Source organism: Ailuropoda melanoleuca, chromosome 9 (assembly GCF_002007445.2).
Source record: "Ailuropoda melanoleuca isolate Jingjing chromosome 9, ASM200744v2, whole genome shotgun sequence".
NCBI classification, from domain to species: Eukaryota; Metazoa; Chordata; class Mammalia; order Carnivora; family Ursidae; genus Ailuropoda; species Ailuropoda melanoleuca.
The window spans coordinates 92,774,731-92,787,682 of NC_048226.1; the positions used below are offsets into that span (position 1 = coordinate 92,774,731).

Consider the following 12,952-nt stretch of genomic DNA (forward strand, 5'->3'; position numbering starts at 1 on the left):
ACCACGCCCTGTGTCTAGAAAGGAATCAGAGACAGAAGATCCCAGAAGGTGGCTCACGTCTCTGGCTGAGTTGGAACGAAAGGGAGGTCAAGGAAGAGATGATGTAGGAACTGCTCTTCCTGATGGAGCTCCTAAAACAAAACTCTGTGATGAGGATTCTTAGGAAAGGTGACAAGGGGAAATTAACAGGCTACTAAGCCCTAAATTCTAGAAGAAATTAGCTGGTAGATCAGTGTACAAGGTTACAAGGAAGAGACCAAATGGGAGAAATAATAAAGACAGATTAGTCCACAAAGTAGAACAGTAAGGAAATAACTGGATGCGTAGGAAGAGGAGCCCCCTGTGGAAAGTTCCCCTTTAGAGACAAGAATTTATTCTCACCACTACCATCCACACCTCAATCAAAGACTTATATCGGAACTTAAATCCTCAGAAGAGAACAAAAAAGACGTGGACTGTGGGTGACTTAACATAGCCAAGAAACATGACCACACTCATGTGGGCAATCTAGCCCAGTAAAAACAAGCCAACATGTTGGACAGACCTACCCATTATGACCCCAGCGGATGGTCCCTTTTAATAAGCCCCTAGAACAGGAAGAAGACTGAGGAAAGACAAAGGAGTCTGTTGACTGTCTGATCATACAACCTTCACTGAGGTTACTCAACCAGGAAGGCGTCAGCCTGAAACAAGCAAGTACAGGGTATTTCCCAGGCCAGCAATGTTAATATGGTCAACAAAGGTCAGTATATCTTCCAAATTAGTCGAGTGATCCCTTCCCTGTCTCTCTGTAAGTATGCAACCTGGCAAGGGCTCAGGGCCCCTCTTCTGGAGTATACCACAGTGTATTCGTGGTGTTGAGGCCAAGCACCCTCCCCTTGGAATTGCAAGATTCTGAAGGAACACTTGTATCTTAACAGTTAGGTGGTGCTTTGTAGGCCATTTGTAATGTGTACCCTCACCTGTGGCTCAAGTTGGAACAGAAGAGACAAAAGGTTCAGTGAATATAAACCAAATGGCTCACCAGACTTGAGGTCCAGATAGGGTACTGAAACTCAGAGAATTTAAGTCATGTGGTCAAGACTACACAACTAATACACAGCAAACACCAGATTTCAAATAGGAAGTTATGCCTCCAAAGCCTAAAATCCATTATTATTGCTTCTCCTAAATACCCAACACATATCTGATACATCAGATGTGTGTATTCATTTTTTTTTTTTTAGAAATTTTGTTTATTAGAGAGAGATCACAAGCAGGGGGAGAAGCAGAGTCCCCGGTGAGCAGGGAGCCCGACATGGGACTCGATCCGAGGACCCTAAGATCATGACCTGAGCTGAAGGCAGACAGATGCTTAACCGACTGAGCCAACCAGGCACTCCTATATGTGTGTATTCATTAATTCATCCCTCACTCACTCAAGAAACAGTGAGTTACTATCATATGTAAACAAGGATATGTATCTGTCAACAAGGAAACTGGAAACATTACTAACCAGGTTACTGGCAAAGAGATGAGGGTTAACTTGTCCCATCTTAAATTTGTACTTTGCTCATAACTTTACAGAAGTCCCTAGAGTAATCAAAGTTCCAGGCTCTCACATGACGGCATGAAAAACCATAGCTTTTCGCTATTACCTATGTTCTAATACCACTCGGCTGAAATGGAACGCACACCACTAACCTGATTTAACTCCGACAGTTAAAACATAAGAAAACATGTAAGCCTGACTGGTTGGGCCTATTTTACAATGATTCTTTTTTAAGTGGCAAATGGTAAGAGGCCAAGATGAGTCTGAATAGGCGTGAGCACCACCTAAAGCAATGTAACTTCAAATGCAGCTAGGAGCTAGCAACGCAAGAAATACTCTCAATAGGAAGGAGTCAAGATAACCACAATTAAAAGACTTTAGTTCAATGAGGTTACAAAACTACAGACTACAGAGATACCTGATTCAAAGGTCGGCAGCGTGAAAGAACTGACTGTCCTGCTGAGAAAATAAGCTACAATTCCTATTTCTAGTAAGAAAAGGATAATTTATACCAACATCTCTATTTCAACAATCTGTACATTTAACAGTCTGCTTCATCTAAGGAAAAACAGCAGTTGTCTATGTTTTTAAAAAACCTAGGCATTTTTTTAAAAATTGAACTTCAGCTTTCAAGTAGGTTGCAGACCCAAGTGGCCTAGTAGCTAATATGAAAGTATGGAGAGCCGGACAGAAAAAACTAGGAAGTGACAGGGACCTATGAGAAACTGGAAGGCACAAGCCCTACACCAATGGACACAGAGATGCTGTGCCACAGAGATCGCTCCAGCCAGCTGAGATGTAGACTGACCAACCACTGCCTAAGCCACTGATTTTTCCCAAGGCACCTGGAGACTTAAAAACAAACAAATAAACAACACAGAACCCAAATAATTACCAATTTTTAAAACGTGGCAACTTGTGTCTTTCAAATTACTCCAACAGCTAACTGCCTAAATCTTACCTGCTCTGTCTCCTTCTTCTTCAAAAGAAAAGAATTTCAATTTTGCTTACTCACGGTATGGAAGGTACAATTCTGATCCTCTGAGTAATTTTTCCCATGCCAGGGAAAAAGCAAATGGTTTCGAATGCTTCTTGTTTGAGTAACTCCCTACATAACTTTAGGCACATAATCAACTTGCTATTTCTCATCTTGTACCATTTTAGATACATGAACTGACCATAATCAGCAATGATTTTTAAGAACACAAAAATCTAAATAACCCAAGGGCCTGAGGATTAGTTCCCACATGGGACAGGATTCCCTATAGAGCTGGAGAGAAATTCTACCAAGTGGTTTCTCGTTCTAGGACCCTTCAGGCTACAAAAAAAAAAATAAATAAATAAATCAGACATTTCCTTGTGGAAGTTATAATTTGTTGGGGGAAATGGTCTAAATAAATGAAAGACCTGGACTTAGGGATGATAAGATTATGATGTAATCTTACAGTCTTTTTTTTTTTTTTTTTTTTAAAGATTTTTTTTATTTATTCGGCAGAGATAGAGACAGCCAGCGAGAGAGGGAACGCAAGCAGGGGGAGTGGGAGAGGAAGAAGCAGGCTCATAGCGGAAGAGCCTGATGTGGGGCTCGATCCCATAACGCCGGGATCACGCCCTGAGCCGAAGGCAGACGCTTAACTGCTGTGCCACCCAGGCGCCCCTTACAGTCTTAACAAGATTACTGTACCTACGTACCACACAAATTTAGCCAGGTGAACATAAAATACTCTACATTAATTCCTTAGCAGTAAATGTCTTTTTCACTAGGGAAGTCATAATTACAAAACTTTCAACTTACCTAACCTCTGAGAAAATTCATAAAATGTCTTTAATTTGCCTACTAGTGGGACAACTGCACCCCAAGCCTTCTCTTGCAACTTCTCATCTGCTGGATGCTGGATTGCCTTCAAAATCCAAAGAATAAAAATAGTTAGAGTTTTAAAAATCAAAACAGTGTTATTTTTACATTAAAATATAGGTTTCGGCAAACATAGGAAACCCTGGTATACTCAATAAAATATCACCAGTCTCTCAAACCATTAGGCAATCTTTTGTGAATATGGAGGGCACTTCCAAAGAAAGGTATTTTCTTGCTTTCATCTTTCTTTTGCTTTTCTTAATCTTTTATGGAACTTAACGCTTTTTTCAACAATCTGGCTTGTCTTCTCTAACATCTTCAAACAAGCTAAACACGCTATCTGAAAGTTGAAACTCATAACCAAGATGGGGGAGTTTATAGGGGTCCTTCTTATAAACATTATCAGGAGGTATCGACATGTTTAGATTTTCCAAAGGCACTAGGTACTCTGACTCCATCCACACTAAACTGAAAAACAAGAAAGCAAAATAAAACTGAAACCAGGAAGATTTAGGGAATGCTCTGAATAAATCAGCTACAAACTAAACAAATGGGCTAGATATCATTTACACAATGTGCCTTATAAGCTGCCACTACATCCAAATTTTCTTGGGTTTTTTTATATAAAACTTTTTTAAAAAGATTATATTCATTGATTTGAGAGAGAGACAGATAGAGCATGAGCAGGGGGAGGGGCAGAGGAAGAGGGACAAGCAGTCTCCCCACGCAGCAGGAAGCCCAACTGTGGGGCTCGATCCCAGGACCCTGAGATCACAACCTGAGCCTAAGTCAGAAGCTCAACCAACTGAGCCACCTAGGGGCCCCTATATAAAACTTTTTAAAATGATATTCAAACACAGTAGGATTCTGAAGTGAATCCCATTTATGTGACTACCTAGAATTTTAATGTTAAAGAAAATCTGTCACTACATATAACAATCCTTCCTCCACATTAATACAAATATTTCAAAGGGACTGTGATACTATCCTGACATATATGAAAAAGTTCTTTTAGCCTCAAGCCCCATATCTCAGCAATGTTTCATATCAAGTGGTAAAAATCTGTTTATTATTTAGGAAATAAGCAAACAGATAAAAATTAAAATTTTCTTTTCTTGAGAAGCATATCCAACTTTTCTTGCAAGGATCTAAAAATACTTTCTCTTAATATCAAAATGGTCTGGCAAACACTATCCACTTTCACAACTGAGTGAGCTAACTACTCCCCTGACCCTGCCTGCCCTGCCTCGATTTAAAACTGGGACACTGGCTGCTCTTTTAGAGCAACATATTATGGTTCGTCACTATAATTCTGATTCCTTCTCCTTTTGCATCAGTTTCACTGTGTTAGGTGACATTTTTGGTACAGCACCCAGACAGCCCAACATGCAAATGACACTTAGTACACGTCAGCAGTGAGACTGTCGTGGAGCAGACATTGTAACCCTCAGTTTCAAAAATGTTAAACTGGTATAGATGTATCAAAACAGTACTGGAGAGTTCTTATTTCCCTCATCCGTGGTTTATCCTAGAGAATAAGTTTTGTTTATTTAATAGATCCTATATTAAATCAAATTTTATTCTATTTCAGTCATGTTTAATAAAATGCTGTTTAAACAAAAATGTAAGTAATTCCACATCCTCAGCGTGGGTTTTTACATTCACCTTGCTCTTGAATGATACTGTTTCAGGGAATATTGCCTAAAATGTAATCTGGTTCAGAAGTACAAACAATTTTGGGGTGCCTGGGTGGCTCAGTCGGTTAGGCGACTGCCTTCAGCTTGGGTCATGATCTCAGGGTCCTGGGATCGAGCCCTGTATTGGGCTCCCTGCTCGGCAGGAAATCTACTTCTCCCTCTCCCTCTGCCTGCCACTCCCTCTGCTTGTGTTCTCTCTCTCTCTCAAATAAATAAAATCTTAAAAAAAAAAAAAAGTACAATTTTATAGATCTCATTTTAACTGGCCAAACTGACCTCCAGAAAAGGCAACCATTTTATAATAGCACTTGTATTAAACTACCTGTTCTTTCATAAGCCAGCCAATATTGAGCTTTTAACAATTTATTATCATATACAGTAAAACTGCTTGACAGTGCTATGCATTTATTGGTAAATCTGAACATTTTTTTCTATTGTCTGTGCTTTTTCACAGGTAGAATGGTTGTTCTACCAAGTTTATTTAAGTCTTCCTATTGACAGTTGCCGTAGTTCTATCTGTTCTTTGTATATTTGTATATAATCAGCTTTTATTTATACTTTCTTTTCTTAACCTCAATTGTTTTCCTACTATTCAGAAATATTTTCTGCTTATAGAGTTAAACCCAAACATCAATATGCATTCCTCAGTGAAAATTTCTTCAAATGCTTGAATAGTTACACACTACTTACCTTAATCTACAGAAGATTTAAATGCTGTTTTAAGTCTTCTAGCTTACTTTTTTTTTTTTAATCTATTTACCTATTTCTCTGTTCTTAATTCCTTCAACAAAGAATTAATGAAGGTACCTTTATAATAAGTCTCAAAGCCTGGTAAGGTGAATCTCTTACTATCTCCTGTGATTCTCCCCTTTCCTTTTAGTGTTATTTTTCTATGTAAACTTTAACTTTGTTACATTTATTTACTTTCCCGTGTGACCGACCATGGAATGCCACGAGCGCTCTGAATATGGGTGACCACAGGGTCCTACGGAGAACTCCAACCTTTGGTCACTGCATCTAAAGTTCCTGGTTTCACAGCTCCCTCTTTGAAATGGCTCCTAAGTAAGGGTTCTACTATTTTACCGTCTTTTAGAAGATGACAACTGCATTCAATTAAGTCAATATATGCATTTCATTAAGTCAATATAAAGACTATAGTAGCCTTCCCACACAGAAGCAGAGTAACCCTTCACTTGGTTAAGGTTTTAAAAAAAATCCCAAGGGCTCTAACCTTACATATAGGTAAGTCTATTTCTCTATATTTTTTCTTTATTGTTTATGGGAGACAACTGTAACCAGCTGATCAGAATTCAACTGTAAAACAAACTTTAAAAATTTAATGATATAATACTGAACATTTAAAAATAATTTGTAGCACTGATAATCAACATGAAGACACTAAAACATTTTTAGAACAAATTGTGAATTGTTGTGACCTACAGGAAAAGAATTTGTCAATTAGTTAATTAAGATCCCGTTTGTTTAAATTTTCCATTTCCACAAATGTTTGATTTTTCAAAATACGTTTAAATGTTTAGGACTTGAATTTCACAGAAATGGTTACATGCCTTCATTTACTGAAATCTTAAGGTTTAACTTAAGCTAACGATATTGGCAAGATTCGCCGAAGCTCTTCTATTTATTTCTTCAACAGTTATTAAGTGCCTCCTAAGCGCTGTTCTGGTGCTGATGACACACAAATTAGTAAGAAACCAGGTTTACCCTCCTGCTCGAGCTGGAGGTTGTGGTGGAGTTATCAACATTAAATTTCAATATTTTTTTTAAAAAGTGATAGTTACCATAAAAGAAATGTGTGCAAAGCACTAGGGCAACAGAGTAAGGGGGAAGTGATTACTGGGATGTGAAGGAAGGAAAAGTGTGCGTGTGCAAGACATTTAAGGAACAAACAGTCCAAGCCAGGAGAGGTAAAAAAACGGGAATTCACGTTATCTATAATTTCCCTCAGCTAATGATATCACCAATGGCTAATCTAAACCAGAAACCCTGGAATCATTTAGCTCCCCTTCTCCCTTATATTAAATATCCAGTCAATCACCAAAACCTGTGATCCCTTAGTCCAAAACTAAATTGTCTTGAATCATCTTCTGGTGCCTACACTTAATTCTGCCTTCATTAATACTCCAAATGTCATTAGACGAATGGAGCTGGATATGGACTATAAACCCAACAGACTGCTCCTTGAGAACCTCTGCACTGTTAGTTATACACAAGAATAAATGAAGCAGAAGGGTGGGGAAAAAATGAAGAAACAGGGCAAGGCCCTTAAGAAATGCAGTAATGAGAAAGAGATAGGTCCAGAGGCTAGGGTGTTTCTTTGGGTGGTAGAGGACACCTGAGTGTGTGTATACTCTGAGAGGAAGAAGTCAGCAGAAGAAAAACACGGAAGATGTAATTAAGAGAAGGAATATTTAAAAGAATAAAGTTCCAGAGGAGGATGCAGAACAAAGGTAGAGACATTAGTCTTGGTAACAAGTAGAGATACAGCTTCTGAAAGACAGAAGAAGTGGAATAAGAGATCAAAAGAAACCTGGACGAGTTCAGAGGCTCAGAAGAAGAAAAATCGAGGTGACCACACCAAATATTTGTTCCATGGTGTAAAGTCATCAGATGGAGTTGGGGGAGTCCAGACCGCAAGAATGACAGCAACCTTCTCCCGGGAAGCACAGAAGTGGAAAAAATAAGACTAGCAGGACCAAAGGCCACAGAAAGTTTCGTTCTGTCCTCCTCTCCAAAGTATAAATAGTCCCCCCATGGATACTGTAAATTTCTGGTGTGACAGAAACCAAAACATATTTTCTTTAACATACATAAGTTACATATTCACAGAACACCATTTTCCTTTTACCCTTGTATCACTACAACCACTTTTGAAATAATGCAAGTGATTGTTCTTAAGTATAATATTTAACATGCAAAAGAGAATTCGAAAGTACGTACAAAAGAGATTAAGAGGAGAAGGGACGTAGTAAATTTTAGTTTATCGGTAAATGTTTAAACGTGCTTTACCTCTCGTATTTCATGGCCAGCTCCTCTATATGATTGCAAATCCTCCAAGATACCTTCTGCATCTTTTAATACTACATTCACCTGATTATAAATTTCCTTCTCAGATTCTGTAGGCTGGGCATCTAAATAGCAGGAAAGCACAAAAAAATTTACAGTCACATGATTTTTTTTTTTTAGTACATTATAACTCTAAACAATGAACAATCTCGATTTCTAAAGATGGCTCATACTTTATTCAATGTTAACTTTGCACTTCTTATAAAAGATTGATAATTTTTCCATACTTCTATATTTGAATAACTAGCCTCAAGTTTGTAAATATCACAAAGGAGCAAGGGACCATCAAACATTACTATTTACCTTAAGTTCGAAATCATGACTTGGTATATTAAATGAACTTGAGAATTGTAATTCAAAATTTAAACTGTGATAGTGTTAATAATCACTTTTTACTACTGTAGTAATCATTATCAGTAATGACTGTAAATGCATGAATAATGGTTTATTTTAATGCAACAGAAATGGAAAGCCTACTAATAGATCTTGTTCCTCTATGGTTTAAGACAAACTATTTTCCTATAAAGTTCATTTTAATGACTTGAGTTTCAATATAAAATAAATTAAAAACTCTTTTAAAAGAATAGTTGTTAGATGTTCCCCTTTTCTAGGGACCACTTTCAATTCTGTGCCAATGAACTTCTCTGCTGATGAGCACAAGGTCAAAACTCCTGTGCAGAGGGGTGCAAATTATGACACTGCTTCAGAATGGCTAGGCTGCTGAAAACCAATACTTGCAGCTATAATGCTGTCACTGAAATTTTGAAATACTAAAGCAAAAACGGGCTCCCCACATACTTGGGACTGCGTGAGAGAAAAATGAAGGGAGAATTATAGTCATAAAAAGCATACTCAGGAACACAAACATATGGGCATTTCCACCACCTGTGGTGTTGCCACAGAGCATATGCTAATAGATGACTAAATCTGGATTTCTCTCTCCTAAATTCGAGGCAACAGAAACTCTGTTTTTAATAACTTGGTCATTTGCTTCTCTAAAGATAAATCTTTTTTATTTAATACGGTCCTTTTTTTTTCTTGGAGAAAAATGGGCAATCTGTGTGAAATGGAGTTTTTCATAAATCTTTCCAATCAGACCACATTAGATGCTACAGATAAGGCATAAAGCATTAAAAATGACAAACGTTATGATTATCATAATGTCTTAGAGAGGCACTGTGTTGGCTGAATTCCTCCACACAAAAATTTTTCTTACAGGGATAGGGGAAGCAGACCAAATTGATAATACGAATTGAGAACAACATTTCTGATAAATCCCTTTGTCTACCAATCATGTAAAACTAGTACTCAGACTTTTCTGCACCCACTTTACCTTCCCACAAATATACATTTATTTCTTTCCTTAGAAAGTTTAAAGAAACTTAGTTCACACATGAAACTATGAGTCCAGATGTCTAAGAACTGTAACTTTCTTTTGCACGTGGGGCAAGTCATAATTCAATTCCACCTATTAAAGCTGCAAACTATTCAAAAATATACCAGTTTTTAAAAAATCAACAGAGTACCAAATTTTAATTTCAACATACTTAAACAGTACTACGGTAACAGTAACATCTAACATTCATGTGCAAAGCCAACTTAAGAATTTGTGTTCTTCTGTTTCTTTATTTTCCAAATCTCCTTTCAGAAATCATGTTTTTTAATGAAAATACTGTGACAAAATTACACAAGAGGAGCCAAATTAAAAATACTCTGCGTCCAAAGTCGTAAAGGTATTACTAGAAGCAAATATTGATATTGGAGCTAAATGATTTTTTAAAAATCAGGGTTTGTCATTTAGCCGTAATAATTTCTCACATTTAGCCAGACCATATTCTCCAAGCTAATAGACACACACTAAAAAAAAGTACACCTCATAACTTTTATACTTACACCAGATGCAACAGAGAAAAATACTTTTTTTTAAACATGCAGTTTTATACTTTTTCATATGGAATTGTGAAACTACAGACATAACATCAATAGTAAACACATATCATAGTTTTAGTTCATGAAGTGGGAATTCATGACAAAGGACAATATTATGACTGTTATATATCAAAAGATACTTGTGAAGTTTGAAAATACTAAACTGTATTTTTGGTGTGGTGACTAGCTGTTAACAGAAAAATGTGACACTGAGACTTACATACAAAAGAAACGTTATCAAGTAGATTTACGTAGACCTTGGAAGTGGTTAATAATTAAAAGTTTAGTAAGTACCAAGAAATTTAAAAATAAAGGAGAAGATTCCAGTTCCCCCTCAGGATGGAAAAAATACCCAGCACCACACTGATTAAACATTTTTTAGACTGTCACAGGAAAGTCACATTTATAATTTTGAAAGCTGCTGAAGACTGCTGTAGAAATGAAGACAAACAGAAAGTAGCAGACAGGTAATAAGCACTACTTTACTGAGAGCAAGTCATGCAAAAGGGTGAAATACTAGGGAAGGAGAAAGACTATAAAATAAAGCATTTTTTCAAAAAATGGTATCATATAATGCAACCAAGACTTGTCACTTTGATTTTTCATGGTAAAGAATGAAAAATTTTATTACTTGAAGAAAAAACTATCACTTAACCAGCTGACAAAAGGACATTCATTTGATTGCAAAATAAAGTATCTACTACTGAGAGTAGGAGTAGTGATTACTCATCAAGCTTACTTTTAGCTGTTCAAGAGAAATTAAAGCACGTTTCAGTTGCTGTTATTATTTGAAGGTAAAATTAAATACTGTAGTAATTTCATACTGGTCTATTAAAGAGTCACTGAAAATAATTGCTAAAATTGAATCTGTTCTGGTACAAAAGGGGACAAAGATCAGCTACAAAAAAAATAACAAAAAGCAAGTCACATAAAAACTCTAATTGTGATAAGGGGTCATTGTGCTTTAGTGTTGCACTCACTCATTTGGTAAATATTTACAATCTATCTCTATAAGTTTCATGAAGGCAGGGACATCAGTGTATAGCACATACACTGTACAGGATGTCAACTCAGTCCCAAGCAGATTTTCTATAACAAATATTTGGTGAATGAATGAGAAGGTAGAGATACAAATGCGCCTCCAGCATGAGTTAAAGCAAACTATTATGCATTTTTATCTCTATATGAATACAATCCTCCATCATTTTAGAAAAATAAATATAAGAAAATGCCACCAGAATAAAGATATTTCAAAGTACAGGGCAAAAGTAACTGAAAATATGCAAGAAGTAAAATAGGAAAATAAGTTAGACTAAAAGAGTGGATTTCAATAGTTTTACAAGATTGCAGGGGACAAGTCACACAAAAGACACAAGAATTAGAGGAAATGTTATGACTAAATGAAAAGGCACTTTAACAAAGAATCAGAGAAAGTAAGATTCCATTCCTCATTTACAAACCACCACTTTTATTTACTCTCCTATTTTGGTCTACCTCGAGATAAGTCAAGTTAACTAACAGATACTGAACTTCTATCATTTACAAAGCACTATGTGAAGGTTGGAAAGGGACATAAAAATAAACAGAAGTCCCTCTCCCCTAAGAACCCCAATTTAATGGACTAATAGATACAGTAGTTACTCAGGCTAAAGATGTGTCATTAGAATGAGCTATAAATGTCATTATCAAATAAGAAATTCCAAAAACTGGAAGAGGCTATACTGCCCCCAATTCAGTGCTTTTTATATGCTGCCATTAGTATAACTGCTGCCAAATTTTATGGGGCAATTCTAGGCTTATATCTTAGTTGAACCATTATTCTTAAAATAAAATTTTATCCTAACTTAAGAAAAGGGCCCTCTTACTAGTACACCTCAAGAGTAGATAACAATATGTTTCACTGAAAACAGAATGTCATTTCATGCCTTAAGGCCTTTGCAGGTGGTGTTCCTTCTTTCTGAACAATGTCCTTCACTAACCTACCCTGAAACGCTCTAACTCACCCTCCACAACCCAACTCAAAGTTTACCATCTGAAAGTCTTCCATGATAACCCATCTACTCACTACTAGGTATAGTTAATCCCCTGTGATCTACACCTTGAATGGTGAAGGACATAAAGGAAATTATTAGTTGGTGTTTCTACCTTACTAGATTGAGAACTCCTGAAAGGCAGGGGTTGTATCTTCATTATCTCTGAATCCCCAGCATCTACTGGTTGGCATAGAGAAGGCAAGCCAGAAATGTTCGTTGAACTGAACTGAAAAACCATGTATGTGCATGCATATGAACTAAAGGAGTCATGACTTAAAGACAGGTTCATTCTGTAAACCATAGGATTCCATTAGATCATGTTTTATATGCATAAAAATCCTGGATTTTTATACAACTTGATGTAAAATGCCAGTATATCTATCTGTATGGAATTATTTCTCTAGCTGCCCAATCATGGAGATACAGTGAGCTAGATTTAACCACTAAGAACGATGGAATAGTAAAGCCAAATTACTCTGGTAACCTGAATATTACTGTTCAACCAGAAACAAACAATGTAGTATTAAATATGCTACTTAATAAAATAATGTGGCTTTATTCTCAGTAATCACAAGGAACCGGCAAATCAACTATATTGACAAATCCGGCCCACTATATAGCTGTTGAACACAGGACCCATGTGTTGGGCTGAAGTCACTGAAGTAGTCTAATGATAAGATAAACCTTTACAAATGCATAGTTCCAAAAAGGAGCAAATATGCAATAGATGAAAGATAAAATTTAAGAGAGAACTTTAATGCTGGAATCAAAAGAAAACATTTAAAAACCTACATAAGAAGTAACAACGGGGGGGGGGGGGGGC

The 12,952-nt window shown here is 36.7% G+C and overlaps 1 protein-coding gene across 14 annotated transcripts in view; it reads right to left on the minus strand.

Moving 5' to 3' along the window:
* CYRIB (CYFIP related Rac1 interactor B) overlaps window positions 1–12,952 on the minus strand; it is a 133,435-nt gene that overhangs the window by 17,035 nt on the left and 103,448 nt on the right. For all 14 annotated transcript variants that reach the window (XM_034668615.1, XM_019794956.2, XM_011219413.3 and 11 more), the window contains 2 exons: window positions 8,111–8,232; window positions 3,327–3,432 (listed from right to left, as the gene is read on the minus strand). In XM_034668615.1, coding sequence (XP_034524506.1) covers window positions 3,327–3,432; window positions 8,111–8,232 — 228 coding nt within the window. The remainder of the gene's footprint in view (window positions 1–3,326; window positions 3,433–8,110; window positions 8,233–12,952) is intronic.